Genomic DNA, 26,741 nt, shown 5'->3' on the forward strand with positions numbered 1-26,741 from the left:
CATTACATAAAAGCCACGTAGGTCTCAAAGAGCTCTATAATTGCCACGTTATATACCACTCGTCAAAAACATACGAACCGTACGTGTTCCATATAAGCAAACAAAAAGTGTAAACCTCTTTGCGGCAAGAGTTTTAGCAAACGGGAAAAAGAAATATGGAAGATCAGAAAAAGCCACCATCGACTGAGCAAGAAGTTAAAGACGACGTTGAGTCCATCAAGAGCCCATACTTGAACTATGATAACTTGGAAGATTACAAGATGAAAGGTTATGGAGCTCACGGCCACCAAGAGCCTAAGCTTGGCATGGGAGGTGGAGCCACCGATGCTCCTACTCCTTCAGGTGGTGTAGGCCGTGGCGGAGGTGCTGCATCGACGGATCTTTCCTCCACCGGTGCTATTAACCGTCAGGGAGTTCCGTGAGATCTTTAACAAACACAAAAATGTAGCTTAGCTTGTTCAATATATAACATCGTTTTGTTTAACGTGTTTTATGTTAATAAGTTTATTTTCGTGGAGAGCTAAATGCTAAATAATTGTCATGTCTGAAAAGTGAAAATAAATACTCGATATCTTGAATCCTATAATGTTTATCCAAAAATGTTTTGAATCTTATTGTAATACATCATCAAATGATAATTTTAATATCTGTTTCTGATATTTTCCATCCCAATACCCATATTAGTAATCTTATTAAAAAGCCCACTTAAAAGCCCATTAAAAAGCCGACTTTAAAAGCCCAGAACTTATACAGCCGACATTACCCACAAGGACACGTAGATCTCGAGGAGCCGCGTAGTTAACGTGTCGGAAAGACACAAAGCCACAGTGTACTCTTTAGAAGCTTTATAAAAGCAGACACATCTCAACTCAAGTAAGATCCTAAAAACAAATCTAATAGTTAAGAAAAAAAACAAAGGAAACAAACCACAATAACAAAAATGGAAGCTGAGAAAACACCACCGACGACGACGACGACGCCGGCGACAACGACGACTGAGAAGAAAACTGGGCCAGAAGTGAAAGACAACGACTTACCAACTAATAGCCCTTACATGGCGACGGGTACTTTGGAAGATTACAAGATGAAAGCTTATGGAGCTGAAGGACATCAAGAGCCTACACCTGGTCTAGGTGGTGGCTCCACTGATGCTCCTACTCCTTCAGGCGACGCACCTGCCGCCGCCACCACCACTACCGGTGCTAAAGCTCCGTGAAATAAAAGAAAGGCTAATAAAATAATTATTGGGTTTAGTGGATCGTTAAAATACCCAAAATTGTAGTATCTTCAATAACTGATCCAGCTTCCTTTTGTTCTTAACTTTTTTAACGGGTTAATTAAAAAATGTCTTTGCTTGTAATAATCACCGAGTTTTATAAGATAAACTATATTGATCATTTGTTTTGACTATGAATTTTATGAACACTACTATCATAGCATTTTGTTTTTTTTTTTTTACATTATCCAATTTAACATTTTAGATATGAAAAAGTGAATTGATATTTTTTATTGCCATTAGTTTATTTTCAACATTGTCATCATTTGTTAAAGAAGGGCCGGTGATCATCGTGATGTGTGATGTGTGGCGAAGTCGGTGGCTTTGTGACTTGTGAGTTGTGTGAGTACGAACGAATATTTTGATGTAGGGGTATATTAATTGGTAACGTACACGTGGTTGGTGATAGCCAAATCTTGGACTTAATCTCTCTATAGGATATGTGGCTCACAAAATTATATATGTAACCAAGAAAGTAGATATATTCTATCATTTGTAAGTCATGATTTTAATCATTTTATTATAAGAGCATATGTGTATTTTTTTTTTGTAAGAACTTAAATTGCCACCAAGTACCAATAGATTTATTGGACTAATAATATTTCATAAAATGTGTAAGGGAGAGCTATCTGAAACCAACTCTCAAAGCTACATCTCTTTTACCCACATAACATTTCTATTTATAGGACTTTGCAAAGAAACCTTATAACACATGCATGGGCTTACACGATAACGCATTAGGCTTGTCTTGTCTCTTGAATGGTCTTATTAGCCGAGGATTAATTTTTGTTTTCATGTTAACACACGGACTTAATTAGGCTTGTTTTGTACTTGTGTATAGCTTTGTTCTTTAATTGGTTTTACCTTGTTTTGGGCATGATCTCGCACCAATCGACAAGTTACGATTCTCAGTGAACCATACAACTTTCATATTGAGTTGGGCTTGGTACAGACCAATCAGTTGGTAAAGAACCTAGCCCCAACCTATCAAGATTCAAAGAAACTCATCGAAGAACAATTGATTCAAAGCTATGTTATTTCCAGTAAGGTTTACTATTGCATGTAACTAAATAAAAGCAAGAAGTAATAATAAACTGTTTGAAAAAAGTGGCATGTACTACAACGCATGTAATAATATTGTCATTTGTTTCCTCTCAGCTCGATAATGACCACCCAAGAAAACAAAATTATGACATTGTCGACACGCCATTCTCGATGGTAGTTTCCCATATGTCATTGTCTTTACAAATGGAATCGCCACTTCAAAAACACAAGTGTACAAAATTGGAACTTATACTAAAACTATAGTAGTGCATAGTATGATACGATTAACTATCAAATAAAAATGATGTTTTAACAGGTGTATCCATAGCAATGACAATGGCTGCGATGGGAACATCACCGGAATATGCCAATCTTCCCCAGCTGTGTCCATCCTTTGTAAGCTCTTGGTTATACAATAAACACAAATACAAGATAAAAAAACAAAATATGTTAGGCCCATTGCCATACTGGGCCTAGCCTTCACTATTTTACACAATACTCTGCTCCAACGGCTACTAAATCACCTTAGGGTCATTAGAATAAAAAATCAACGGTCAAGATGTCTCAACTTTTTATCTTATAAAAATGCCAAAAGATAACACACACACACAAGTGAAGTTATCTTAAGTCTTCACTTCATAGTCACTCTTTTCTCTACACACATCCTTGTTTCTCTCAACAAAATCATGGATCCTAAAACTCTCTTGTCAGTTACATTGATCTGCATTGTTTTCATCGGCGTCGTCGGTGGCCAATCTCCGGCCACCGCGCCGATCCATTCTCCTTCTAAATCTCCAAAATCCACATCTCCAGTCATTTCTCCAACACCTGAATCCACTCCCACAGCTGATGCTCCGGTAAAACCACCAGTCGAGGCACCGAAATCCTCGGCTGACGTGCCGGTCACGTCTCCTCCTTCTCCTACACCTGAGGCTTCTTCTCCTCCTCCGGCTCCTACACCGGAGGCTGATACACCTTCGTCCCCCGTGCAAGCACCGTCAGCTGTTGACGTTCCCGCTCCAGCTCCGAGCAAACATAAGAAGACGACCAAGAAGCATAAGACCGCACCGGCTCCTGGACCAGATTCGGAGCTTCTAAGCCCACCTGCACCGCCAGGTGAATCTCCTAGTCCTGGACCAAGCGATGATATGTCCCCAGCCGCCGATGATCAGGTAATATCATAACTTAACCCTAACCAATGGTTAAATTAACTTAAGAGTCAATTAAGTAAACAACAAAAGATTATGGAGATAAATTAGGTGATTACTCTGATCATAATAACAAATTTTGGAAAATGGAATATTTTAGTATTATGATACAATAATTTGCGTTTAGTAAAATTAGTCTCCTATTCTTAAATTCTTAATTAATTTTCGTTGAATTTTTGTCACTGATTCTTCTGATAAATTTAATTTTAATGATACACATTTTGCTGTTTATGATAGGTTTGATTTTTTCTAAAACGTTTTAAAATCGAATGATTTAATAATAATGCAGAGCGGAGCAGAAAGAAGAACAAGTGTTGTTGTAATGCAAAATGTGATGGTGGGAGCTGCAGCAATCGCATTGTCTCTACTTTGAGATTTTTTTTGTAGTTGCAAATCCTATTTTTGTATTCAGCATTTGATATACTATTTGTTTTTATGTATACAATTTAATAATTGTTAAAAACATGCTGTTTTCTGCAAAATTCATTTTGATAATTGGCTACATCAATGGTAAAATATTCTCACTCATTCACATTTCACATCCACAACTACATTGTTTTCTTCAAAGACTAATAAAATCAGAAAGAAAAAAAAAAATCTATTCCAAATCAAAGTTTATTCTGAGAATCAATTGAAAATTAAAGAATATAGAGAAACAACAACAAAAGAAAAATCTTGGGTATGGAAATTATTTGCAGACGAAAACCTCTTTTTTTGTACAAAATCACTACTTTGGTAAAGAGACAAAACATAAAAATAGGCACTGAGTGACCAGAATCTGTGCATCATCATCATCATCATCATCATCATCAAGAACAATATCATCATCATCCATCAGCCACGCCCGGCGTTTCCATGCCGTTGGTTTCTGAAGTAACTCAGCAATGCCTGTGCCTGACAAGTTTACAAGATTCTCCAAATAAAGAACTTTTCAAAACAATCCAAAAGTCATGAGATTCATGGTGATTGAGTAGGCTCTGCTTAAACAAAATGTATCAAGAGGAGCGTGAGATAGTTATAAAAGTTTTGTACCTTTTCTCTAGCTCTAGGAGTACCAGACTGTGAGAGAGCGACGAGTGGAGGAACGGCTCCTTCTTGAAGAACCATGTTGCAGAACCGGCCACTGTTGGTTGATAGTTGAAGAAGAGCTGCTGCGCCGTTTTCTTTCCCTCTAGCTGAACCCAACTCAACGACTTCAACAAGAAGAGGGATCCCGCCTTCTTGACCAATAGCATTTCTTCCTTCCGGGATTGTAGCTAGATTTGCCAAAACAGCAACGGCCTTATCCACCATCCCAGCTGCTGGGTCCATTAGATCTATAAGATATCTCACAGCACCAGATTGCACGATCGTCGCCTTGTTTTCTTGATGTATCGATAGATTAAACAATGCAGTAGCAGCGTCTTTCTTTCCCCGAGGGGTACCATTACCAAGTAGATCCACAAGAGGCCCGATTGCACCCGACTGACCAATCTTAATCTTGTTTTCTTCTATCACAGAGAGGCTGAAGAGGGTTGCTGCTGAATTCTCCTTAGCTTCAGAACTACCATGTTGAAGCACGTGGATGAGTGGCTCAATTGCACCAGCATCAGCAATTGCACTTTTGTTATTGTCATTAATAGACAAGTTGAGAAGGGCAGTAACAGCGTTTTCCTGTGTAGCTGAATCTGTTGAGTAAAGTAGTTCCACTAATAAGACGATTGCCCCAGAGTTCCCTATGACTATCCGGTTATCCATGTTGTGCTTTGCTAGCAACCTTAGTTCAGCTGTTGCTTGTCTCTGAATATCTAATGAAGTGCTTTTTAACTCCTCCACCAGTTTCTTAACTTGGGCTTCGACCTCCAAAAGCTCACGTCTTGTCTCATTCGAAGGCGCTGAAACGATCCTTGAACCAAGTCTCTCTGATGGACGCCGCCAAAATTGGCCACGGTTACGTCTATCCATAAATTTTGGCGAAAAATCTGAGAAATCTCGCCGAGGAGCTGCTGAAGTGGTTGCCCCAAGAGGCCCTGATCTAATTTCTCCTGAAGCATCACTGCTGTAAGGTGTAGCATGAGCTGATTCTTCTGAATTCTCATTCGCATCTGCTCTTGGAAAGTCCTCATTGGAAACAGTGCTAGTAGCAGAAGGGGACCTATTATGGTGGTTCTCAGATGTTTGTCCATTTTCCACTGAGCCTCGTGTAGTTGAAGATACAGATGACCTACCAGGTGCATCTGTCTTTAATTCTCGAGAATCGTTAGATCTATCTTCAAAATCATTTAGTGATCCCCTCCTGCCGTCCAACCCGTACCCATTTCCAGATACACCTGGTGAAGAAGCACCCAAGGCAGAAGCAGGACGTGAAGGAGAAGCACTTTCCCTTTCAATTCCCCGGCTTGAGAATGAGGGCTTCCCAATTTCACTTGAAGAAGCATCCCAATCATGTGACTTGTTGCTGACTTTATGAGCATAAACATCAGCGTTTGTGCTTGGAATGGAGTCTGTACATGATAATAGAGGAGAAAGCTCGTTTAAACTCGTCGATTTATTGGGATCAGGCAGCTTGACATCGTTTGTTTCACACCAGTTAGCAATTAAGGCCTTCACAGTGTAATTGGGTATTAGAGTCGTGTGAGTCAGAGTCTGTCGAGTCTTAGGACACACTTTTAAACCTAAATCAATCCATCTCTTGATAAACGCCTTTTCATATGTTTGTCCTGATGACACAATCACTGGATCAGTCATTACTTCGAGTGACAGAGGACAAAAGAAGTCAGCAAGAATGGCGACACTAGATGTCTGAGTCTGTTTGATCAGAAGAAGACGCTCGTGCATCCGGTTTACAATAACAATCAGTTGATCAAGGAACTCAACTTCTGCATTGTTCTCAGACTGTTCAGCCATCTCTTTCTGCCTCTCCAGAGCAACAGCTTCAATCAGAATCTCCTGGTTTGATCTCAGACCAGTGTTCTCCCCGATTTTCACCAATATCTCAGGACTCGGTCCAACACCATCTCTCTGATCTCTCAGAGCACCATCAATGACGGAAGATATTTCTTCATAATTAAGATGCTGAATCTTCTCTAAACATTGCTGCAATTATGAAGATTTGTAAATTAACCATTCGCATCTCCTGCAATTCAATTCAGTCGCTAATGTCGACAATACAACAAAACACAAAGCAGTCAGCATCATTAAGATCAATCCCTTCCCTTAAAGGTCGAAACTGCTCTCCATTTTAATTTCCAACCTAAAGCTAATGTTCTGAAGAGACCACTTTTGTACACCTAATTTATACCAGGAAATCAATACAAGAATCTTGTAAATGTAAAGAGAAAGTACCTCAAGGGAAGCTTGGTTCAGCTCATCAGGTAGATCATCCTTAGAAGACATCAAAAACTGGAAAGCATCCACAATAGTGTCTCTCATCTTCGGTATCAAAGATTCAATTTGGAGGACCTAGACGTAGATATTAAGAGGCTATCATCAACAAACGATATATCAGTAATCAAAGCTCAAGCAGGAGTGGAAATTAACACGACAGTCACTAATCTTATCCTAAAACCATCAGGATTCAAGCCAAAAAGCAAAATACGACCTAGATACAGCAATCAAGTAACCAGAAAGGATCATAGAAATGCTTGTAAATGCCTAGTATCTCTCTAATTATGCAACTCCTAAACAATCCTAAACCAAAACTAATCTATTCATGTTCAAACTCAATATAGCTTCAAACAACCTGAGCCGAGAAACTTACAAAATAGACTTTACTGGAGAATGCTTGCCAACCCCTGAAAAGATCACTGGACTGATCAACATCCTGAGTCAATTCTTCAAAAGATTTACCAAGTTTCTCATCCAAAACAAGATGAGAGTTAACAACAGCATCTGCAATTGGCTCCAACACTCTCAACAACTCTTCAACACTCTTATAGTACTTCTCAAACGGGTCTAAATCAATATGTTTAGAGGATGACAGATTTAGAAACGAGGAGATACTTCCGAGAAGAGCCTTTATCACCGATTCTTCCATTTCCTCAACCCTTTTAAAAAAAGCAAACAAGTTTGAAACTTTCGATTACAAAAGGGCCATTAGAAAACCCTAAATCTCCCCCAAATTCGAAATTTCAAAAGAGAAATTTGTCGAATTGATCAAATGGGTATCTCGAAAATGTGAGAAAATAGCTTCGAGCCTTCGAAGGAGGAGAGATTAGAGAACTGGAACAGAGAAAAAGGTGAAATTTTTGTGAAAACCCTAAGAAGATAGATCGAAACGTACATGCACGTGAACAGGGGAAAAATCAAATCTTTCTCTGTCTCGCCGATTATAGTTGAGAGCACGTTCAAAAGCAAATCTTCTTCGTCTTCTTCTTCTTCTTCTGTATTGTTTTTTCTGAAGAAGGAAAAAAAAAGTTATCGGAGTTGAAAAGCTCTGCAATTGGTCAGATCAGAAATTTGCTGGCGTTTAAGCCGTTTCAAGCCGTCTTGGACATTGTTGTCAGCTTGGTCTCCTCCACTTTACTTTTTTTTTTTTTTTTTTCTTCTTCTTTGGAAAATTTTCAAAATCATGTTTTATTATAGAAACTCTTAAAACTATCCAAATCAACCCCAAGTTTACCCAAAAATAAAAAACAATGCAATACATATATTGTAACACATATAAGTTAAGCTATGTTTTTCCTTCTCTTGCTATCCACACGAGCAACCAAAAATTTTGAAGTCACGCCTTATAGAAACATCTATTTGACTGAAATTGTTGATGGTATTATTGGCGATTGTTTCTATTAATGACAACATTTTATATATCAGCGTTATACTCTCTTCAATCTGTCTTCTATAAAATTTAGTATAAAACAAATTTTGGTTGTTACTGTTGTTGCTAGCGATAAGCGATAAAGTTTCAAACATTGTTTTAGTATACAGTGACATAAATTACGTATATTATCGACATTAGTAAAAATCTATATAGTTTATCTATTTTGATAAATCATTGTGACACATAAAAAAGAAAATAAAAAATCGTCATCAACACCGCACATAACTAGCGACGATGTTGTTATTGATGTCTTTCTTGTCAACATAGTTAGTGTTGCATTGTGTTTTTATTGATTTTATGACTGCTTAGAGACATATACATGATATTAAACAATTTGTTAGTTTTTGGAAGCTCTAATGCAAGATTTTTTTAATTGGTTGAAGGGTTATTTTGCATTTTAATAAGTTAAGGGTTGATTTTGCAGTTTATTAATAGTTTAAGGGTTTTGTTTTGCAATATGCTCTTTTCTTTACAACAAGACTTTAGGCTAATGAGCTTGTTGTATGATCTGTATGATATGACATAAAAGTTGAACGTTTCTGCGAATTTGCAAGATATCCATAGTGACTAGTGACCATAATTAAAGAAAACTATGTCACTATGCGGTTGGAAAATTAACAAAAATATGAAATTTTACTAGCTAAGACTTTTTTTTTTTAAGTTTATCAGTTCGAATGAAATCTGACTCAATTAGTATGCCATGTCATATCGTAATTTGTTCAATGAATCTTCAACACGACTTCACAACTTTTGTTAAAACGACATTCCACTGAATTACATGTAGGCATTTTTCCAATATATCCACTCAATTTAATCAAAACCCATGGTTTCTACTTTCTAGCTTAAACAAGAAATTAAAAAATTATTATCTTGTAACAATCGACAGCTAAGTGTTGAATTTGAACGTTTCTGTAAATTTGCAAGATATATATTACTAATGATCATATTTGGGCCTAATCATATTCCTACATGACATAATCTACATGATATATTCCACAATTAAAGAAAAAATTATGTCACTATGCTGTTTTTATTTTTACGTTTTTTTTTTTAAATGTATGGTATTTCAGAATGGATCCTTTTTTTAGTTAAATCATATCATTTAGTTGGATAACACAGAAAGTTATTATATATATTTTTTTTTGTTAGGAAATTCTTTTTATTTTATAATTTGTGTAAATATTTTTTGTTTTTTTCTATAGTTTGTGTAAAACAAAGAAACCTTTTGAAGATTGTGATTGTGGTAGATATATTTCCCATTTGATGTTTCCTATATATTGAAGATTGTGTTAGATATATTTCCCAAACCCGAATTGATAAATTAATGATGAATATTATGTACTCTTCCTAAAATGTCTTTATGTGTGTGTACACATTATCATGACATTAGTGCATATAGTATATAACAAATATAGAAACCTTGAATGAAATATTTTTTCCAAAACAGCACAAAACATTATTGGAGAAAGAAAAAAATATTCCTTTTAACAAGATGCAAAATTATTAAATACATGACCCAAACATTGGTATAAAATAAGCATCTTCTTTATCTTTTGATACTTTTATCACGACCCTAAAACAAAAAGAATGAACTATTTTTCATACTTTTTACTTGTCATTGTATTGTTTGCAGGACTGAGTAATGCCAAGTTCAACGAGAAAAACTCAGTAATTTTCAAGAACTCGCTTGCTCCAAAAAACGTTCTCAAGATTCATTGTACATCGAAAGACGACGATCTAGGATACCATTATTTGAGAGGTGTAGAGATCTACGAGTTTCGTTTTCACGATAGTGTTTTGAAAACCAAATATGATTGCGAGTTGTGGCAGGGACGTGGTCCGACTTACAAGTTCTATGCAAAGTTTAGGGCATACGAAGGTGGTGGTCTGATACGTAGGTACGGTAAAAAGAACATTTGGGAAGCTAGAGAAGATGGTATTTACTTTACACATGGTAAAGAAACACCTAAATTAGAGTATAAATGGAGTCCCATCCTATCTTGAATGATTCAATTAATAAAAAATTTAGAATCGCAATTTTTTGCTTTCAACAATGAAAAGAGTTTTGAAGTTACAATGAAGTAAAACTTATAAATTGGTCGCATGACAAAATAAAAAAAAAGAATAAAAAAATATGAAAGCTAAAAGACTTCGATGTAATTTCTAGATTCCCCTTAACATCGTCAAAAAAACAATGACTCTTTTATATTCGATGAAGTAATAAAAACAATCAGTCCATCATCGTTTCTAGATTCACTAAACACAATTTGTTTTGCTATTGTTTGTAGTAGATTCAGTAATGATTTTGTTCGGAATCATAATATTATATAAAGTTTCTGAAATTAATTAAAACTCCACAAGAACAACAACAAAAATAGCAGATCTTATTAGTTTTTATCTTTGGGAACTATCTACTGATACATATATAGAAGAGCCTTCTTCAATACAATACAATACAAGCAGAGCTGCTTTATAACAACAACACATATAATACAAAAGAGAAAGTTAAAACTCATTATCCTAAGGATTACAAGATATAGCTACTACACTGTCTTGTTTGTTTGGTTCATTTCTCATTGAATAGATCCTGCTTTGAATCGCCATGGAGTGAAAGTGATGCCACGAGCAATGAGGTAGAATATGAATGCACCATATGAAGCTGTGAACATAGTCACCAAACCGGTATAGACTACTCCACTAACCTCTGAGGTGAAGAACTCCAACAAAAGATAACCGTTGATCAATATCACGAGCGCAGCAACTAGCCACGCGATTGTCTGCATACATACAATGGTGAGTGTTGAGTTTTAAAGAGGAGTCTTTAATGAAAATGTTGTAGAAGAGCTTGAAAGAAATCGACAAACCTGGTACAAAGGACCGATTTTGAAACTACCCATGATTTGTTCCTTGGAAACCAAACACAGCAAAGGAATGAGTGCAAAGGGGATTTGAATGGATTGAAGAACGTTAAGCCACTCGTTTAAGACATCGAGTGTAGCTTCTGATGAATCAAACACTAGAGCGACGATAATAGTTGGAATGATAGCACAGCTACGAGTGATCAAAGCTCTCAACCATTTCTTCATTTTGAAATTAAGAAACCCACCCATGATGAACTGTCCTGCATAGGTACCTGTAATGGTGCTGCTTTGACCAGCAGCTAATAAACCGATACCCCAAATGTATAGTATCGGGAACACCCCGCCTCCATACTTGTCCTGAAGATACTGTCCCGCGTTAACCAGACCAATGCTATCCGCAAGGTCAGTATTGTAAAACCCTTTAGCGAAAACCGTTGTGACAAAGAGATTGATCATAAACGAGACAAAAAGAGCAATCGTGGATTCGATTGTGTAGTAGTTTAGCGCTTCTTGGACTCGGTATTTCTGTCGTTTGTCGACTTCTCTAGATTGAACAAGAGCTGAATGAAGAAACACATTGTGTGGCATTATAATACAACCCACAACTCCAACTGCTTTCTGTATCGTTCTTGAACTCAGTTTTGGTACCAATATACCTGCAAGAAGAAGATAAAGCTAACTCCTTTAGAAACTTAAAATATAAGTTGTAAATAGGAAACAGGATAAAGAGAACAAAGAAAGCCTAACCAATGAGAAGCTCAGAGCCACTTGGCTTAGCTTGACCAAACATCCAAGCAAATGAGACTGCCATTGTAGCAATTAGAACAGCAAACACTGCCTCCAGCTTCCTTATTCCATAGTTCTCAAGAAACAAGAAGACAAAACTGTAGCCAAAACAAACATACATATGAATCAATAACACAATGAGACAAACATAAAACCTAAAAACTCAAGTTCGACAAAGAAATTAACACAGCTAATTACAATCCATAGATTAGATTATAACCAAAAACACTGTCTCGAGTTTCCTGATCAAAAAAACTGAAACTTTAAGCAAAAGACATCATAATTAACCAAAGAAGACACATAGTGACCAAAACTCATGTCTGAAGATGAAAGTGACATTGGTAATAGTGTTAATTGACATTGGTAATAGTCAGTTAACACAAAATCATATACAAATCATAGATTAGATTAGCTAAACTGCAATTAGAACCACAAACAAAGAGACAAAACAAAAGAAAAACAAAAACTGTGAAGAAAGTCAATGACTCATGTCATGTCCAAAGGTGACATTTTTATGAAAAAATTTGAGAGTTTGTGTGTGTGAGAGCTTACCAATCAAGAGCAGTGATAAGAACACCAGCCCAAAGAGGCAAAATCCCATTACTCAAAATCTTAATAGCAATAGCACTACCAATAACTTCTTGAATATCAGATCCAATCAAAGCAAACTCAGCCATAACCCACAAAACCATCCTAGCCCAAGTAGGATACTCATCACGACAAAGCTCAGCTAAGTGACGACCCGTTGCAACACCAAGCCTCGCTGATAAAAGCTGAACCAAAAGACCCATCGCTGTAGCCCACATGAGAAGCCAAAGCAACGAGTACCCAGCAACCGCACCGGCTTGGAGATCTCCTTCTAGATTCCCTGGATCTAAAAAAGCAATGCTCATCAAAAACCCAGGTCCCGTGAATAGCCATAGCTTCTTCCATGAGAATGGTGGTGCGCCGCCGCATCCGACGCCGTGTTCTAGATCGTTCTCGTCTTCGTCACGCACGATGTGGACCTTCTCTGTTTCATCGTACGCTGTCTCTTCTTCCTCGGTGATTAGGAGTGGCTCGTTGTTCTCGAGTTCTGACATTATTTTTTGTAAGGTTCTCTGTGTTTCTTCAGTTTCGGTTTCTTGTTGTGGTTTTCGAGAGGCTTTAACACGTTATTCCTTTTACTTGCTCTGCTTTTTATAGGGGAAGGTCTCTGTTTCTCTTTAGTTGTATAAGTTTAATATTAAATTAAATTAAATGGTTGGTATTTACATTAACATGTTAATAAAATTTAAAAACATTTGAATTATTTTTTGTTAATTTATAAATTGAAAATTGATTCGATTTATTCAACTCCAAATGGATAAATAATTAATGAAAACTATTCGATACATTTATATAAAAATTAATTGAATGATGTTCAACTTGTTTTTTTTTTCTTCTAAGAATTCATGTATATCCAATCATTTGCACTCTTAACTCGTAAGTATAAACACACCATTAATAAGAATCTCTTTATATTTTTCTAATACATTTTATCAATAGATTTTGGGAAAACTATCAAGAATTATATTAGGAGGTTATATTTGGTTGAGGTCACTCATTCACATAATCACTCATATAATTTTGATGTGTAATTAAGAAAATATCGAGGAAATGATAAATGGTTAACGGTTAATCTCTACGGAATTTTGTTTTAGAGTTTGATTTAACCAAATCGAATTATCTCGTCTAGTAGGTATCAATTTATGAGTTATGTCTTGTTAATCCAATTTGTGTTATAATATAATTTGAAAATGTACTTTTCTAAACTTTTGTTATTTGTAATTGATCTTATCATATGATTTTGAATGAATAATTTATTAAAAGTAACTATTACACAACATATAAGAGTATAATGAACATTTTTGCAAAAAAATCCACACTGCCAGTTAATCTTGCAAAATCGCAACACATATACTTATAGGCTCCGAAAAATACTACGTTTTTCACTGTAGGAAAAATGCAGTACAATTCAAATAATAACAAAAATACATAAATGTATATATATAGATATTTTAATATTGTTACATCACTATTACAATACAGTTTTATACTGCGATATGGTTACCATTCGGAACCATAAATTATAATAAACTAGTTTTTTTTTATCTACGATAGCTCGCACCTGGCAGAATCCATAACATGTGTAAATTTATATCTATTAGTTTCAAAAAAAATTACATCTACGCAAATTAAACATAAAATAATTATTGAAAAAATTTCGAAGGTTTGTTTTTCTCGTACAATACATATCAAAATCAAAAGGTTGTAGTGTATAGTATTAAACAGAAAAAAAGAAAAAAACAGAGTTGGTGCGGTGCGTTTCATGCGAATTAAATGGTCCACTTAGGTTGGTGACGTGGAAAGAATGATAGAGACGGTGCCATGTCACCACAAGGCATAGCAGTCAGCACTCAGCAGAGCAGTTATACTGTTTGGCTTCTTGTTCTCACTTCTCCTTTTTTTTATTTTTGGGTACATTTGGGAAAGAGAAAAAAGAAAAGAACTTATTAAAAAAAAACATCCACCGACTGGTTTTTTCTAAATTACATAAAAAGCCAAATTTTAAAAATTCTCTTCACACTTCATCTCAAAAATACAAAAAAAATTATCATGATATTTTTGTAGAGCGCAGATGTTTAAAAAAATAATTTGTATGTATCTTTATAAGATTACGCACATATTTAGATAAATTTTAAAATTTTTAATGATTTTTGGACTAAGTTTTAAAAATATGTATTTTTGGAAAATGGTATATGAAAATTGGTATTTTTGAAATTCCCATATATATAAATCGATTATACATAGTCTACAATAATATTTTATTGATATAATGTAACATTTTGTGTTAAATGATCTATTTTGCTTCATATTTCGAAAAAAGTCCTGAATCATTTTTTTCTTATTTCTTAAGGACCATTTGATTTGAGTAATTAAAAAAAAAAAAATAGATACTAGCTTTTTTTTCTCGGCAAATAAATATAGATACTAGCTATACATTTGTATATGATTTAGAGTGGGGAAGGCACTTAGCCAAATCAAGAAACACGAATGGATGGCACAACTTTCAAAGAGCAAAAACCACATTTCCCAAGCTACGTGAAGATATTATCCTATCTTTTATATGTTTACCTTTTTCAGCTGGTCAAGTATATGAATCTCCCTTTAAACATACAAGTCCATTTGCTAGAAAACAAGAACACAATACGAAAGCAAAAATAAAAATATCAGAGGGAAACAATTTGAGATTTGTATCACGAGTAAAACTAACGAAGACTTATGTATGTGAACATATAAAGGAAGAAGCATCATATCATCGCATCAACGTTGAACATTGTATAAAATAATAGGTGGTGACACAAATCACATGGTTCCTTTACAACTAGGAGCATCAAAATATATCATCGCATCAAATTTAGACTATACGTACCCACTAAATTTGTATTTTATTTACAATCTAAACCCTAATTTTTCTTCCCAAACTCCAAACCACAATTTCTCTCCCCCAAATCTACGATAGATCCCAAAGCTAATATATCCGAATAACACTTATAATTAATTTTCTACTATCCCATATAACCAAGAGAAATACTCTTAAATATCACTAAATTAATTTTTTTATTCTTCCAAACGTACCATCACTAGTTTTTTTTATTATAAAATACCCCAAAATCCAAATCCTAAAATTCTGTATAGAGATTAAAAAAATACAGAATTTGAAAACACTACTTTTTTTTTTCAAAAATACCACTACAAACTTTTGAGTCCAAACATACAAGTGATATGGTGATTTTTCTCTTGGTATCTAAATCTTAAAATAGTATTCAAAAACAAAATTATATTGCTCAAAATAAAATTACACAAGATGTGGACTTCATAGAGAAGCCTAATTAAAACATTCTCAAAACCTAACTACTGTTATTCTTATAAAAAGAAACTCTAAACAAGATTTTTTTTTTATGCTTCGTCTATTCTAAACCCTAATTTTTTATGCGCCGTTTTTTCTAAACCCTAATTTTTCTTTTCATAATCTAAAGTTCTAAACCCAAATTTCTCTTCTCAAAATCTAAACCCTAATTTCCCGTCCCAAATTCTACAATGGATCCTAAAGCTAATATATCCAAACAATATTTATAATTAATTTTCTACTATCCCATATAACCAAGAGAAATTCCCTTAAATAGAACTAAACTAAATTTCCCGGGCGCGTACTATCAAATTGGGTTTGAAGTATTTGATGGGCTTTTTTAAAACCCATTAATATTTGGGGGATCCCATATATATTTTTTGTTTTGCTTTTTTATTTTAAAGCTATTTCATTGCAAAATTCTAGGTGTATCGATAATAACGTGATGGCGAACAACGGAGACGGTGCCACCGCGGCAAGAGATTCAAGCGAAGATTTGCTGAGCTCTCTGCCTGATGAGATGCTCCAACAAATCCTCTCCTTTATTCAGACCGAAGAAGCCATCAGAACATCCGTATTATCCAGACAATGGAGGCATGTATGGTCGCATACACCTTCCCTCTCCTTTGATTATTTGGATACGTATATCGTATGCTGGACGCTGATTCCATAGACAAAACCCTAGCTCGCTACTACAGAGCTCCCAAGATGATGAGTTTTTACATCGATACCGACTTGATGAGCAATCTCACTCACATTGACAAGTGGGTCGAGTTAGCCATGTCCCGAAACGCTGAAAATCTGACGCTGGACCTCGGTTGGTATCGTCATCCTTCGTATCGTATTCCTGATTTCTTCTACACTAATTCTTCCGTCAAGCAACTCAGCCTTGATTTTATCTATCGCCGATCTCCGCGATGTTCCTTTTCCGACGTTTAAGGCTAAAGTTTTGACGCTTGAGACAACAATCTCTCCATACGTAATTCGTGGGATAGTAGCGGTAACAGAATACTCACCTGAACTAAAGAAGCTAACCCTATTACACAAAAGGATTGACCACTTCATACCGGTATATTTTGTCATAGGCATTTTTTTCTCTTGACTATTCTAACTATTTTTTTCCGAGCTTGAATAATCCTAAGGATCATGTGACTATGAGATATTGACAATCTGAACTTTTCTCTTGTACAGGAGAAGGATCTTGACAACTACTTGGGTCTGCATGGCTCGAGTCTATGTCCGCAATGGTTTGGAACTTATTCTGAAAACCACGAAGTAGAGGCAAAGGAGGTAGCTTCGTTCATGAAACTTATGTTGGCATCCACACATAGATTAGAGAAGATGGTCGTAAGATTGGAGAAAGGTTGTCTTAATAGAAGAGGTTTCGAAGAGTTGCTTCAGATAGTTCCAATGCTCTCTCATGACAACAATGTCTCCATCGTGATTAGCTAAACCAAAGCTTTCTTCCACAAAATCTACAAAGGCATTACAGACTTTTGGTAATTAAAAAAAAAGAGAGATTTGCAAATTTAAGCATTTTTATATATTTTGTTCATGACTATTTTATCTCAAGAAATATTTTTAATGAATCTAAAAACATATATATGATACATGATTTGTAAAGTATATCATTTGAACGTTGTTTCATGTGCTTCACATCACATATTTTAGTTGAAGCATCTGACAAATTCACATATTCACATGACATCAAGAGTCAAAGTGGCGATGTAATTCCTTCTTGTTCTTCTTCCCATTCTTGTTATTCTTATTCTCCTCCTCCTTCTCCTTACTATGTAGCCCCATTGAGGCAGTATCCAAAGATGAACCTGCCAAAAAAGTGGAAGAATGAGTAGAATGAATGATACACAAAATTGGTCTGAAGAGAAAAAGATAACCTTTGTTCAAGTGGATGGAATTGAAATGGATGCCTGCCAAATAGCTCAAGTGAATGAGTCTGGGAAGAAGTAGAGTGGAAGGGACATCTTTGAGTGATGTAATGAGTAATATCTTGACACCATAGACATCTGCAGCTGCTTTCAATGTGATATCATCGCCCCACACGGAGTCATTGGACATGTTCTTTACATACTCCTTTGTAAAATTTTGGTTTTACCAACTAATCCTTTGTAAAATTTTGGACGAGATTTAAGCTGCCAATAAAGACATTTAACAGAGTCATCATCATCATATGACTTGAAATACACGTCAAAAGAAACATTCGGCAAGATTGATTACCTGCTTTACGATTTCTTGTCTAAGAGCACCTCCAATGGTAAGCACCATTGGAGAGTGCTAATCAATTTTTTAAAATTAAATTTTCAAAAATAGTGTTTATGTGTTGCTTATAATCACAACTTAAACTATGGTGCTTATAATATTTTCTTTTTTTATGATTATAATCATTACATATAATGATAAACAATGTGTTAAAGATACATTAAGCATCTCCATTGGAGGTGCTCTAACACGTTTGGGATGGATCGATGATTCGGAGTAAATCCTCGAGTCTCTCGCCTCTTTCGGAAAAGATTGTGGCTTAGATTAGATCGTTTAGGGTTTTCTTTCTCCATTTGTTTTTTTTTAATCCTCTTTGCCCGTCAGAAAAAATAAAATAAAAAAGACCCGACCTGGACAGATCCGGTTCAACAACACTAAATTATACCATACCAATTGATAATATTCGTCATTGGACCGGCACAACATACAAAAGTTGTTCTCTCTCCAGTTGATTTTTGGTAATTTTGATTGATTTGAAAACTATCTTTGAAACAGTATGAAATGAGTTAGTAATCTCAAACCAAAGACCCACCGTGAATTTAGGATTTGAGTAAACCTCGCGTCAAAGATGGTTAAAGAATAAGAAACACCACCTTAGAAGCGAGTTGGTTTGGTAATGGAAGATAGTGAAGTGACGGCGCACAGAGAGAGTGAGAAGAAGATATGTTTTTTTCATTAAGTTTGTTCGAAATGGCTAAGTGTCTTACAAATACTCAGCTGTACCAACCATAAACCGAATAAGTGAACCAACATAAAGATTGTACCAACAAACATTACATGAAATGTAAATAAACCGGATAGTGAAGGTTCATCTTGTAGCAATACTCCCCTTTTGGCAGCATCCTTGGCCTCAAGGATGGAATGTTGGATGCTTAGCGATGAAATCTTTGTAGAATTCCCACGTAGCTTTCTCTGGAGGTTCCCCTTTCTAGTGAACAAGTACAAAGGATTTTCATGTGCTTTGTTTTTTTGAAAATTCGTTTTTAACAAAACTAAATGCACATTGGTTAGAAATCCAAACTCGAATCAAAATCCTATGACATATGGTTTCTGTTTTATTTCCTATTTCTCAAAGTTTCATAAAGCTAAATCCATATCAGATAGTATAATTTTGAACTATTAAGTAATTAGAGTGATATGCATATACTTCAATTTCTTAGGACTCACGTTACTAAATTATTATTACTTAGAAGACTTCAGACAAAAGGAGCTAGGGAGAGTGAAGAAAACATCGTTCGGGTAAACATCCCTACACCGAACTTATTGTACGACTTACAAACTCTAAACCAAAACCAAAATCTTCTCAACGACGTCGTTCTGGTGACCATTGTGGTAAAGCCGGGCTGAAATGTGTAGATACAACCCTTGAGTCAAGCAGCTCCATGATTGGCGTAAAGCTCACACACCTAGGCACCTTGTACTGATTGATCGATGCACCTCTCGAGATGGCATAGTCCATGAGCTCCTCGAACGTTCCATTCTTCACCACACGTATCTCCAGTGGTCCTATCGACTTATCCGCAACCCGACTTTGTCTATACACAGAGTTCAACGACTCCTCCATTTCCAAGCAGCACTGAGCCATGACCTCGTTACTTGGAGGGTTGGTTTGATCTTTCATTAGAAGCTCCCAGTATATGACATAATGGCCAGGTATAGTCTTTGTCTCTGCGTAGCTTGTGTACTCGATCACGCGGGTTCCTTGCTCCCGAAGTAACATCGATGCCTTCTCAACTGCCCCTTGGAGCTCAGCTTCATCAGTTTTATCCGACTCAATGCTAAGCAAAACGTTCTTCCTCCGCACAAACTTGAACTGTGGAGCGGAATTGTAGAATGCAGTCACCTGAAGAATATCACCAACTCTATAACGGTTCAAGCCAGCGTAGGTTGTGATCACAAGCTCGTACTCTTTCCCTATCTCGACATCAGCTAGCTCCACAAGCTCAGATGCTTCGGTTGCGACTTCATGAGGGAGGAACTCGAAGTAAGCCATGTTTGGCATAATGGTGTAAGAAACCTCAGAAGGTTTACATATTGGTTTCAAGTTAATCCCAAAGTAACTCTCCGACGATGCATACATGGTGCAAGCCATCGGTAAACCACCGCTATAGTACTCAAGCATGGGAATGTACTGAGCCATGGCTCCAGTAACGATGACGTCAAGGTACTTAGTATTAGGCCAAATCTTTGTAATGACGCCTTCCCACTTATCTTGACAACAAACCGAAGTTATGAAATCAGCCAGTTCTTGGTCCGGTTTGGTCAAGATCTTGGACATGCTCTCTTTAATCGCCGGATCAGAGATTCTTGAACTTAGGGTTCCGGTTGAGATATCGTTGGCCAGTTCTTTCCAGTTGGTTTGAAGGAACCCTATGGCACGGAGTAGACCGGAAGCGAAGACCGCACCGAGACGGAGGACTTCGTGACGCATGAGGAGACCACAAAGCATCTGAGAGTACATACTTTGGGACGAGTCAGGACAAAGGATGGCTTCATTAGGGCTCGTGTAGACGTTGTAGGGATCGTAAGGACGTCTCTTGAATTGTTCGCTTTTGTAATAACTTGTGAGCACCGGACGTGCCGGTAGTCCACCGGGAGTCTTCGATTCAGACTTCACGAACAAAAAATATAGAGCCTTGCCTTTGTCTAGTCCAGGCACGTAGCTGTAACGATAAATAATTATTAGTACATAAGGTAATATTTGCGAATGAAAATATTCATACAAAACAAAGAGACATTTTAAGGTTAACTAAAAAAAAACTCTAAAATAATTTTGGATCTTTTAAATTTACTTTTGTTTATAGATTTTAGAGTTCAAAGTTTAAATTTTATAACTAAAGTATAATTTGTTAATTACAAACTATTTAAAAAATCATGTAAAGTAAATACTATTTTCATAAATCTTCCAAATTTTAATGTACTAAACTACTAATCTTGGCATGCATCGCCAACAAAATAAATATAAAATGTAACTTACAGATTCATCACAGGCATGAGAAGACTGTATAGAAGCTGACGTCGGTCCATGTCTTCGTCAATGGTAGGCATCAACTTCCTTTCACCAGCAGATGTCCCGGAGCTGATTACAAAAAAAAATTAATCCACAATTATTAATAATCTATATGTTATAACTAATTAACACTAAGTATATAAAGATAATTCACTAGAAATAATTTACATTTTGGGTTATGTTATTACCTTGTTAGGAACTCGGTAATAGGGTGAGAAGACAAGATCATAGACCGGTCACCATTAGCTATACGTTGAATCTCGGGTTTAAGGTCATCGTAAGTAACCACCGGAACTTTGGTCTTAAATGTTCGCCTGTCGGTGAATCCCTTGAGGCCGTAACGTTTCAAGTACTCAGTCTCCGAGTTACGGCTCAGTATCTCTCTAATGACTTTCTTCTGTACGAAGTCGACGTTACGTGTCATCTCCTCAATGAACTTCAAAGCCTTCACGTCCTTATCGGACGGTGAGTAGTTCATCGGAGATCGTAGAGCTGAATCAACGGTCATGATGATTATTGAAAGAGAGTGTTTTGGTGTGTATAAGTGAAAGTGTTTTAGACTTTGTTTTTGATGATGAGATATGAAAAACTCGGCGAGGTTGGGGAAGTATATATAGTGGCAAGAAGGGAGAAGAGAGACTTCACGTCATCGTTGATATATAAATGTGGGATCGGTTTGTTATGGCTAGAACGAGACAGGGGACAAGAGTGGACAGTGAACACGTAATCTTTGGCTAGTTTGGGCAGACATGTTGGACCCATATGTCTGTGCCACGGTATAATTTTGCTGTGATTGGGCAATTTATTGTCATGACCGTAGCAGCTAGGCGTCAGCCCGTACGTACCACGCGGTTCCCTTTTTTATTTTGGCTTGTGACTCTGCCTGTCGAGGATAGCGACTGTCGTCGATACTAATACTAAACTTTTTGAACGAAGTCTCTTTTAATAAATGTGGTAATGTTATTGTCAATTTGACTAATCAAAGATTAAGACTTGATTAATTAGTTTATTAGTATTATATTATGCGTGAGGGGATCATGTTGTTGTTTCCGGAGCCAATTGTTTTGTTGTTCTTTCCATGCATTGACTTTGGTTCCTTGGCTGTAATAATTAAACATACTGTATTATCCTTTATTTTTTAAATAACTTTTAGTTGAAAATTCATATAACTTAACTAACAAGTGAAACCTCTTTAAATTAATAACGTTTGAGACTATAAATTTTTATTAGTTTATAAAGTTATTAATTTATCGATATATAAATTAAACCAAAAAACGGATTTGGAACCAAAACATATATTAATTTATTATAGAGGTTATAATGTAACATAGCACGAATTTGATCTAAATTGAGTGGCCCAATAGATTTATGTTACCGTTTCTAGAAAGAAATTATTATGAAAAGAAAAAAAAGATTGAAATAACATATAGAAAAAGTTATAACATAAATGAGACATAGAGAGAGATATAAGAGACACATAACAAGTTTTTAAACACTACTCCAATAGATTACCATAAGTTAGCCAAAAGAAGTATATATGATATATGATTCATATGATATATGATACACATTATAACTTAATGTATTTTAAAATTTCGAACTGTGGATGATACATGATTCATATGTATGATTCTTTTTTTCTCTTGGCAACGTGTATGCTCGCGTACTAGTGCATGAGGGTGCAAGAAATAAAAGAGATTTAAGACGTTGGTCGTATGGATAGCAAAGGTCGTGGTACGAGTACTAGTTGGTACTATGCTATTTATTGATTTAATAAAACTAATTCTCGATTTGGAAGAACTAACTCTAAAGCAAATTAAAGACATGCATGGGACATTTCGTTTTGGTCGATCGTGCTGTGTGCCTGTGCCTGTGTACCCACTCCAACTTGCTGTCCCAATTAATTCTAGGGTTTTTGCTTTTGTTTTTACTTCTTTTTTACTTTCTTTGTTTTCTTATAAAGATAGCAAGAAGTGAATTATTTATTTAACTTTGAAGTAGTATATATATATTTGTTTGAAATTTTGTTAAAAAACAGTTAAACATATTCTTATGCATTTTGAGTTATATGAAAATGTCCCAATTGTATTTGTATAAATAGTTTTCGTTGGAATTGTATAAATACTTTTTTCAAATACTATATCATTTGTTATAAAGCATGAATTCGAAAGATAATATTCAGTCAAGCCGATCAGTTGACATTGTGGGCCTTAAAATAATAACAATTATTAATATTATGGGTTATATAAATTATATATGATAATAATAAAAAAGGATATGTATATGAATATGACCTAATGAAAGAAAGAAGAAAAATTGAGGAAGTGACTGATGGCACGGGTCATTGCCTTATCTCTTTGATTAGACATTTATGGGGAACATTTGGACCATTTCAACATTTTCTCTAAAATGTCAACATTAATCACACTATTCCTTAGTATTGCATACGTTAATTGAAATAGTTTTTTTCTTCCCACTTTCTTCTTTTCTTTCTTTTCTTGAGTAGGTATTCAATTTATTTATAGTTTTCTTGGTCTAGACTTAACATATTCGAAGTACCTATAAGGTAATACACACATTAGAACATATAGACCAAGAGTTTATACAACAACAACATCCGCATATATAATTATGGTTGATCCAAGGTAAAGAATATACGTACTCTAATGCTTAAAGAGATCAAAGAAATCAAAAGGGCAAATCAGAATTTTCAAGAATTTGGAGAAAATAGACCATTCAAAAAGAACTATTAAAACATCTTTTTCTTTCCTATTCATTTGAAGATCGGTGTAATTAATTATCTCTGTGTTTTTAATTACATGTTAGTTAGAAAACATTCATATTAGACTAATAGTATTTTTAGTACTAGTTACTAGACAAGTGCACGTTTAATGTTTGTTGACTTGTTGTCAAGAATAGTCTTTAACGACAATTATTGATACTTGATATCTCCGTACGTGCGAAAGACAATTTATACTATCAATTATGTTTTAAAAATTTTCAATTTGAACTCAAGTAGAAAATTCAACACAGTATTCTGAACTCAAGTAAAAAATCTAATTTTGTAACTTCTAATGAGTAGTTATAAAGATGAACTAGGATTCGACTTTAAGTTAGATAGAAACTATATTTATAGTTTATGGATTAATAGTTAGTATACGTATGGCACTATTACACTCGTTCTCGTACGTATAAAACTACTTGTTCATATATGGTCCAAGATTTTGATTTTAGTGGTTAATTAAAGATTATTTGGTGACAATTAATTAGAAGTATACATGGAGTTGATTAAGTTAAAGACTTCGTTATGAAGGAGTGGAGTGAACATCAGACCCTTACCCCTTGCATGCTCGATCGTTTCTTTTTATTCTGTTTCCGGACTTTGTTACAACGAAATTAAATTTACTCTTTTTTTCATGAATTTTGGTGAAAGATTCCGTATAAAAGATCGTGAAACATAAATTTCAACCTCTTTGGTAGTTCTTCAAGGGCTCCTAGTCTGCCCATCATACACATGCATGTACATCTTTATTTACGAATCAAACAATTAATCATTTCATTTCTAGTGTATGTGAAGATTTACAAGTAAATTTGTAATACACGTCGACATTTTAACCAAAAAAAAAAAGAACTAAATATCAATAGCTAAACATGTAAAGATTTCAAACCAATCATAAAGTTCGCTGGTTCGAATAATATTTGTAAAAGAAGACAATATAAAATGTTTTGATCTTTGATTTTAAGAGATGTACGGGATCTATATCTTAAACCTTTTAGTAATTCAGAAACAAAAAATGTAGAAACACACACACAAATATACACACACACTTTTGTATTGATTTGCTAGTAAGAATATCCAAGTTTGGGAAAATTTAAAATTTTAACGCACGCACAAATGTATACACACATTATGTTATTGATTTGCCAGTAAGAATTTCCAAATTTGGGAGAATATAAAATCTAAAATTACACGATTTCTGATACCTTTTTTAGTTTTTTATATTTAAAGACAATAATCTTATTTAGCTTTTTGCATATGCAGAAAAAAGACTGAACATTGTAATAGACAAGACAAGACAGGGCATGATGAGTTTATAGGCAAACACTGTCATTGTTCTTTCGTTACTATTGTCTTTCCATTACTGATCTCCTTTTGTTTTTCCTTTCTAGATATGGACTTTGTCGTGTGGTTTGCCATTTTTTTTAGATAACCACAGGAATTTTCTATTGAAAACACCATTTTAAAAAAGAGTGTACTACATTAAAAGTCATTTTTTATGAAACGATATTGCGAGAAGAGTAATAATATAAGAGAGAAATATATTCTTTAGTTAGAGTAGTAAATTAGTGATTATGAGAAAAAAGAAAGATTATTAACGCATAATATTTTCTCCGTATCATTTTTTCTGGTAATACTTTTGAGAAAGTGACTTCGTGTGGTATTAAGTCTTAAAAAAACTGGAACCCTAATTTGGATTCCTATCACTAACCAGGGCTATCATAAATTCGTTTTAATTACTTGTAATGTGTATTTGTGTCAATGTTAACCAAAACACCCTAATTTGTGGATTACACTTCAATCTTCAAGAGAAAACATTGAATGTGTGTTCGTATTCACAAAAAGATACTTTAATATGTGTGTTTAAATTAACGAAATAGAAACTTTTATGTGGGTTTGTATTAACAAACAAAAACAAAGATCGTGTGTAAAAAAAGGTCTTTGTACAATGTGTCTGTGCCCTTTATCTTTTCTTCTTCTTTTTGTTTACTGGAGATGGCCAAATTATCCATCAGCCACTAGCCAAGTTGTCTATGCATAAACTAAAAGAAAACAATATGTGCGTATATTAGCATGTGATGAAATGTTCTTTAGAAAAGAAAAACAATTTCTAAGATAAAGTTTTTTTTGCTAAATGATGTTTTTAAGACTTTGATCTGCCAAATTTTTAAGAATATACCATTCTGATTTTTTTTGGTAAAGATGCATAATCGTATAGTAACATAAATTGCAGGATAAAAATTTGCAGAATGAAAAAACTGCAAAATAAAATTACTTTTATTAAATGTTGATACAATCTGTGTATTTATTTTGAATTAATCATTTTGACACATATCATATAAATTACGAAAAAATTGGATTCTACATATATATTCCTATTTAAGAAGTGATTAATACGATACTTTCTTTTTAAAAAGATTGAATGGTCGTTCTGTTTTTCTACAATGAAATTACAGTAAATTTGTTGTGAAGTACGAAATTCTCATGTTTACACAAATTTTGCAGTAACAAACTATATGCTTTTAATTCGATTTAATTATGGCTTAGTCAATATAAGATTGTCGGTTGGCTATTTCTGTATATTTATTAAAGACAGTATGAGATTTTCATTTACACGAGATGGTTTTCGTCTTATACGTATGCCTAACTTTGCACTGTTGCATTTGGCAAATACGTATACGAAACCCACTTTTAAGATAAGGTTGGTTCAAGTCTATGTATTGACTTAATAATTTGGTCTATCCACGAAAAGTCATAACATTGAAAAACAT

The 26,741-nt window shown here is 34.8% G+C and overlaps 7 protein-coding genes across 7 annotated transcripts; 4 read left to right on the top strand and 3 right to left on the bottom strand.

Annotated features, from left to right (window-relative positions):
* The first annotated feature begins 83 nt into the window (after positions 1-83).
* LOC17887825 lies at positions 84-657 on the top strand. The gene has a single exon (XM_006295582.2). It carries the CDS (start codon positions 156-158, stop codon positions 420-422), a length of 267 nt encoding a protein of 88 aa, XP_006295644.1. The 5' UTR covers positions 84-155; the 3' UTR covers positions 423-657.
* Positions 658-895: 238 nt separating this feature from the next.
* On the top strand, positions 896-1,415 carry LOC17890050. The gene has a single exon (XM_006295263.2). It carries the CDS (start codon positions 941-943, stop codon positions 1,214-1,216), a length of 276 nt encoding a protein of 91 aa, XP_006295325.1. The 5' UTR covers positions 896-940; the 3' UTR covers positions 1,217-1,415.
* A 1,537-nt stretch (positions 1,416-2,952) lies between these two features.
* Positions 2,953-4,030, top strand: LOC17889297 (lysine-rich arabinogalactan protein 17). The gene is made up of 2 exons (XM_023783703.1): positions 2,953-3,492; positions 3,818-4,030. Exons 1-2 carry the CDS (start codon positions 3,007-3,009, stop codon positions 3,899-3,901), a joined length of 570 nt encoding a protein of 189 aa, XP_023639471.1. The 5' UTR covers positions 2,953-3,006; the 3' UTR covers positions 3,902-4,030.
* Positions 4,031-4,111: 81 nt separating this feature from the next.
* On the bottom strand, positions 4,112-8,026 carry LOC17888059 (U-box domain-containing protein 4). The gene is made up of 5 exons (XM_006293620.2): positions 7,790-8,026; positions 7,268-7,553; positions 6,853-6,969; positions 4,561-6,603; positions 4,112-4,422 (listed from the first exon to the last, which is right to left on the bottom strand). Coding segments are annotated over exons 1-5 (2,508 nt in total). The 5' UTR covers positions 7,792-8,026; the 3' UTR covers positions 4,112-4,362.
* A 1,887-nt stretch (positions 8,027-9,913) lies between these two features.
* Positions 9,914-10,330, top strand: LOC17890098 (S-protein homolog 11). Its single transcript, XM_006295487.1, has one exon. The coding sequence runs from the start codon at positions 9,914-9,916 to the stop codon at positions 10,328-10,330; it is 417 nt and encodes a 138-aa protein (XP_006295549.1).
* Positions 10,331-10,687: 357 nt separating this feature from the next.
* LOC17889782 (metal transporter Nramp3) lies at positions 10,688-13,129 on the bottom strand. The gene is made up of 4 exons (XM_006293942.2): positions 12,526-13,129; positions 11,935-12,071; positions 11,191-11,843; positions 10,688-11,103 (listed from the first exon to the last, which is right to left on the bottom strand). The coding sequence occupies exons 1-4, from the start codon at positions 13,053-13,055 to the stop codon at positions 10,900-10,902; spliced, it is 1,524 nt and encodes a 507-aa protein (XP_006294004.2). The 5' UTR covers positions 13,056-13,129; the 3' UTR covers positions 10,688-10,899.
* A 6,153-nt stretch (positions 13,130-19,282) lies between these two features.
* LOC17888081 (indole-3-acetic acid-amido synthetase GH3.3) lies at positions 19,283-21,753 on the bottom strand. The gene is made up of 3 exons (XM_006293787.2): positions 21,380-21,753; positions 21,159-21,260; positions 19,283-20,844 (listed from the first exon to the last, which is right to left on the bottom strand). The coding sequence occupies exons 1-3, from the start codon at positions 21,697-21,699 to the stop codon at positions 19,485-19,487; spliced, it is 1,782 nt and encodes a 593-aa protein (XP_006293849.2). The 5' UTR covers positions 21,700-21,753; the 3' UTR covers positions 19,283-19,484.
* Between the last annotated feature and the right edge of the window lie 4,988 nt (positions 21,754-26,741).

This window comes from Capsella rubella, unplaced genomic scaffold (assembly GCF_000375325.1).
Source record: "Capsella rubella cultivar Monte Gargano unplaced genomic scaffold, Caprub1_0 scaffold_4, whole genome shotgun sequence".
NCBI classification, from domain to species: Eukaryota; Viridiplantae; Streptophyta; class Magnoliopsida; order Brassicales; family Brassicaceae; genus Capsella; species Capsella rubella.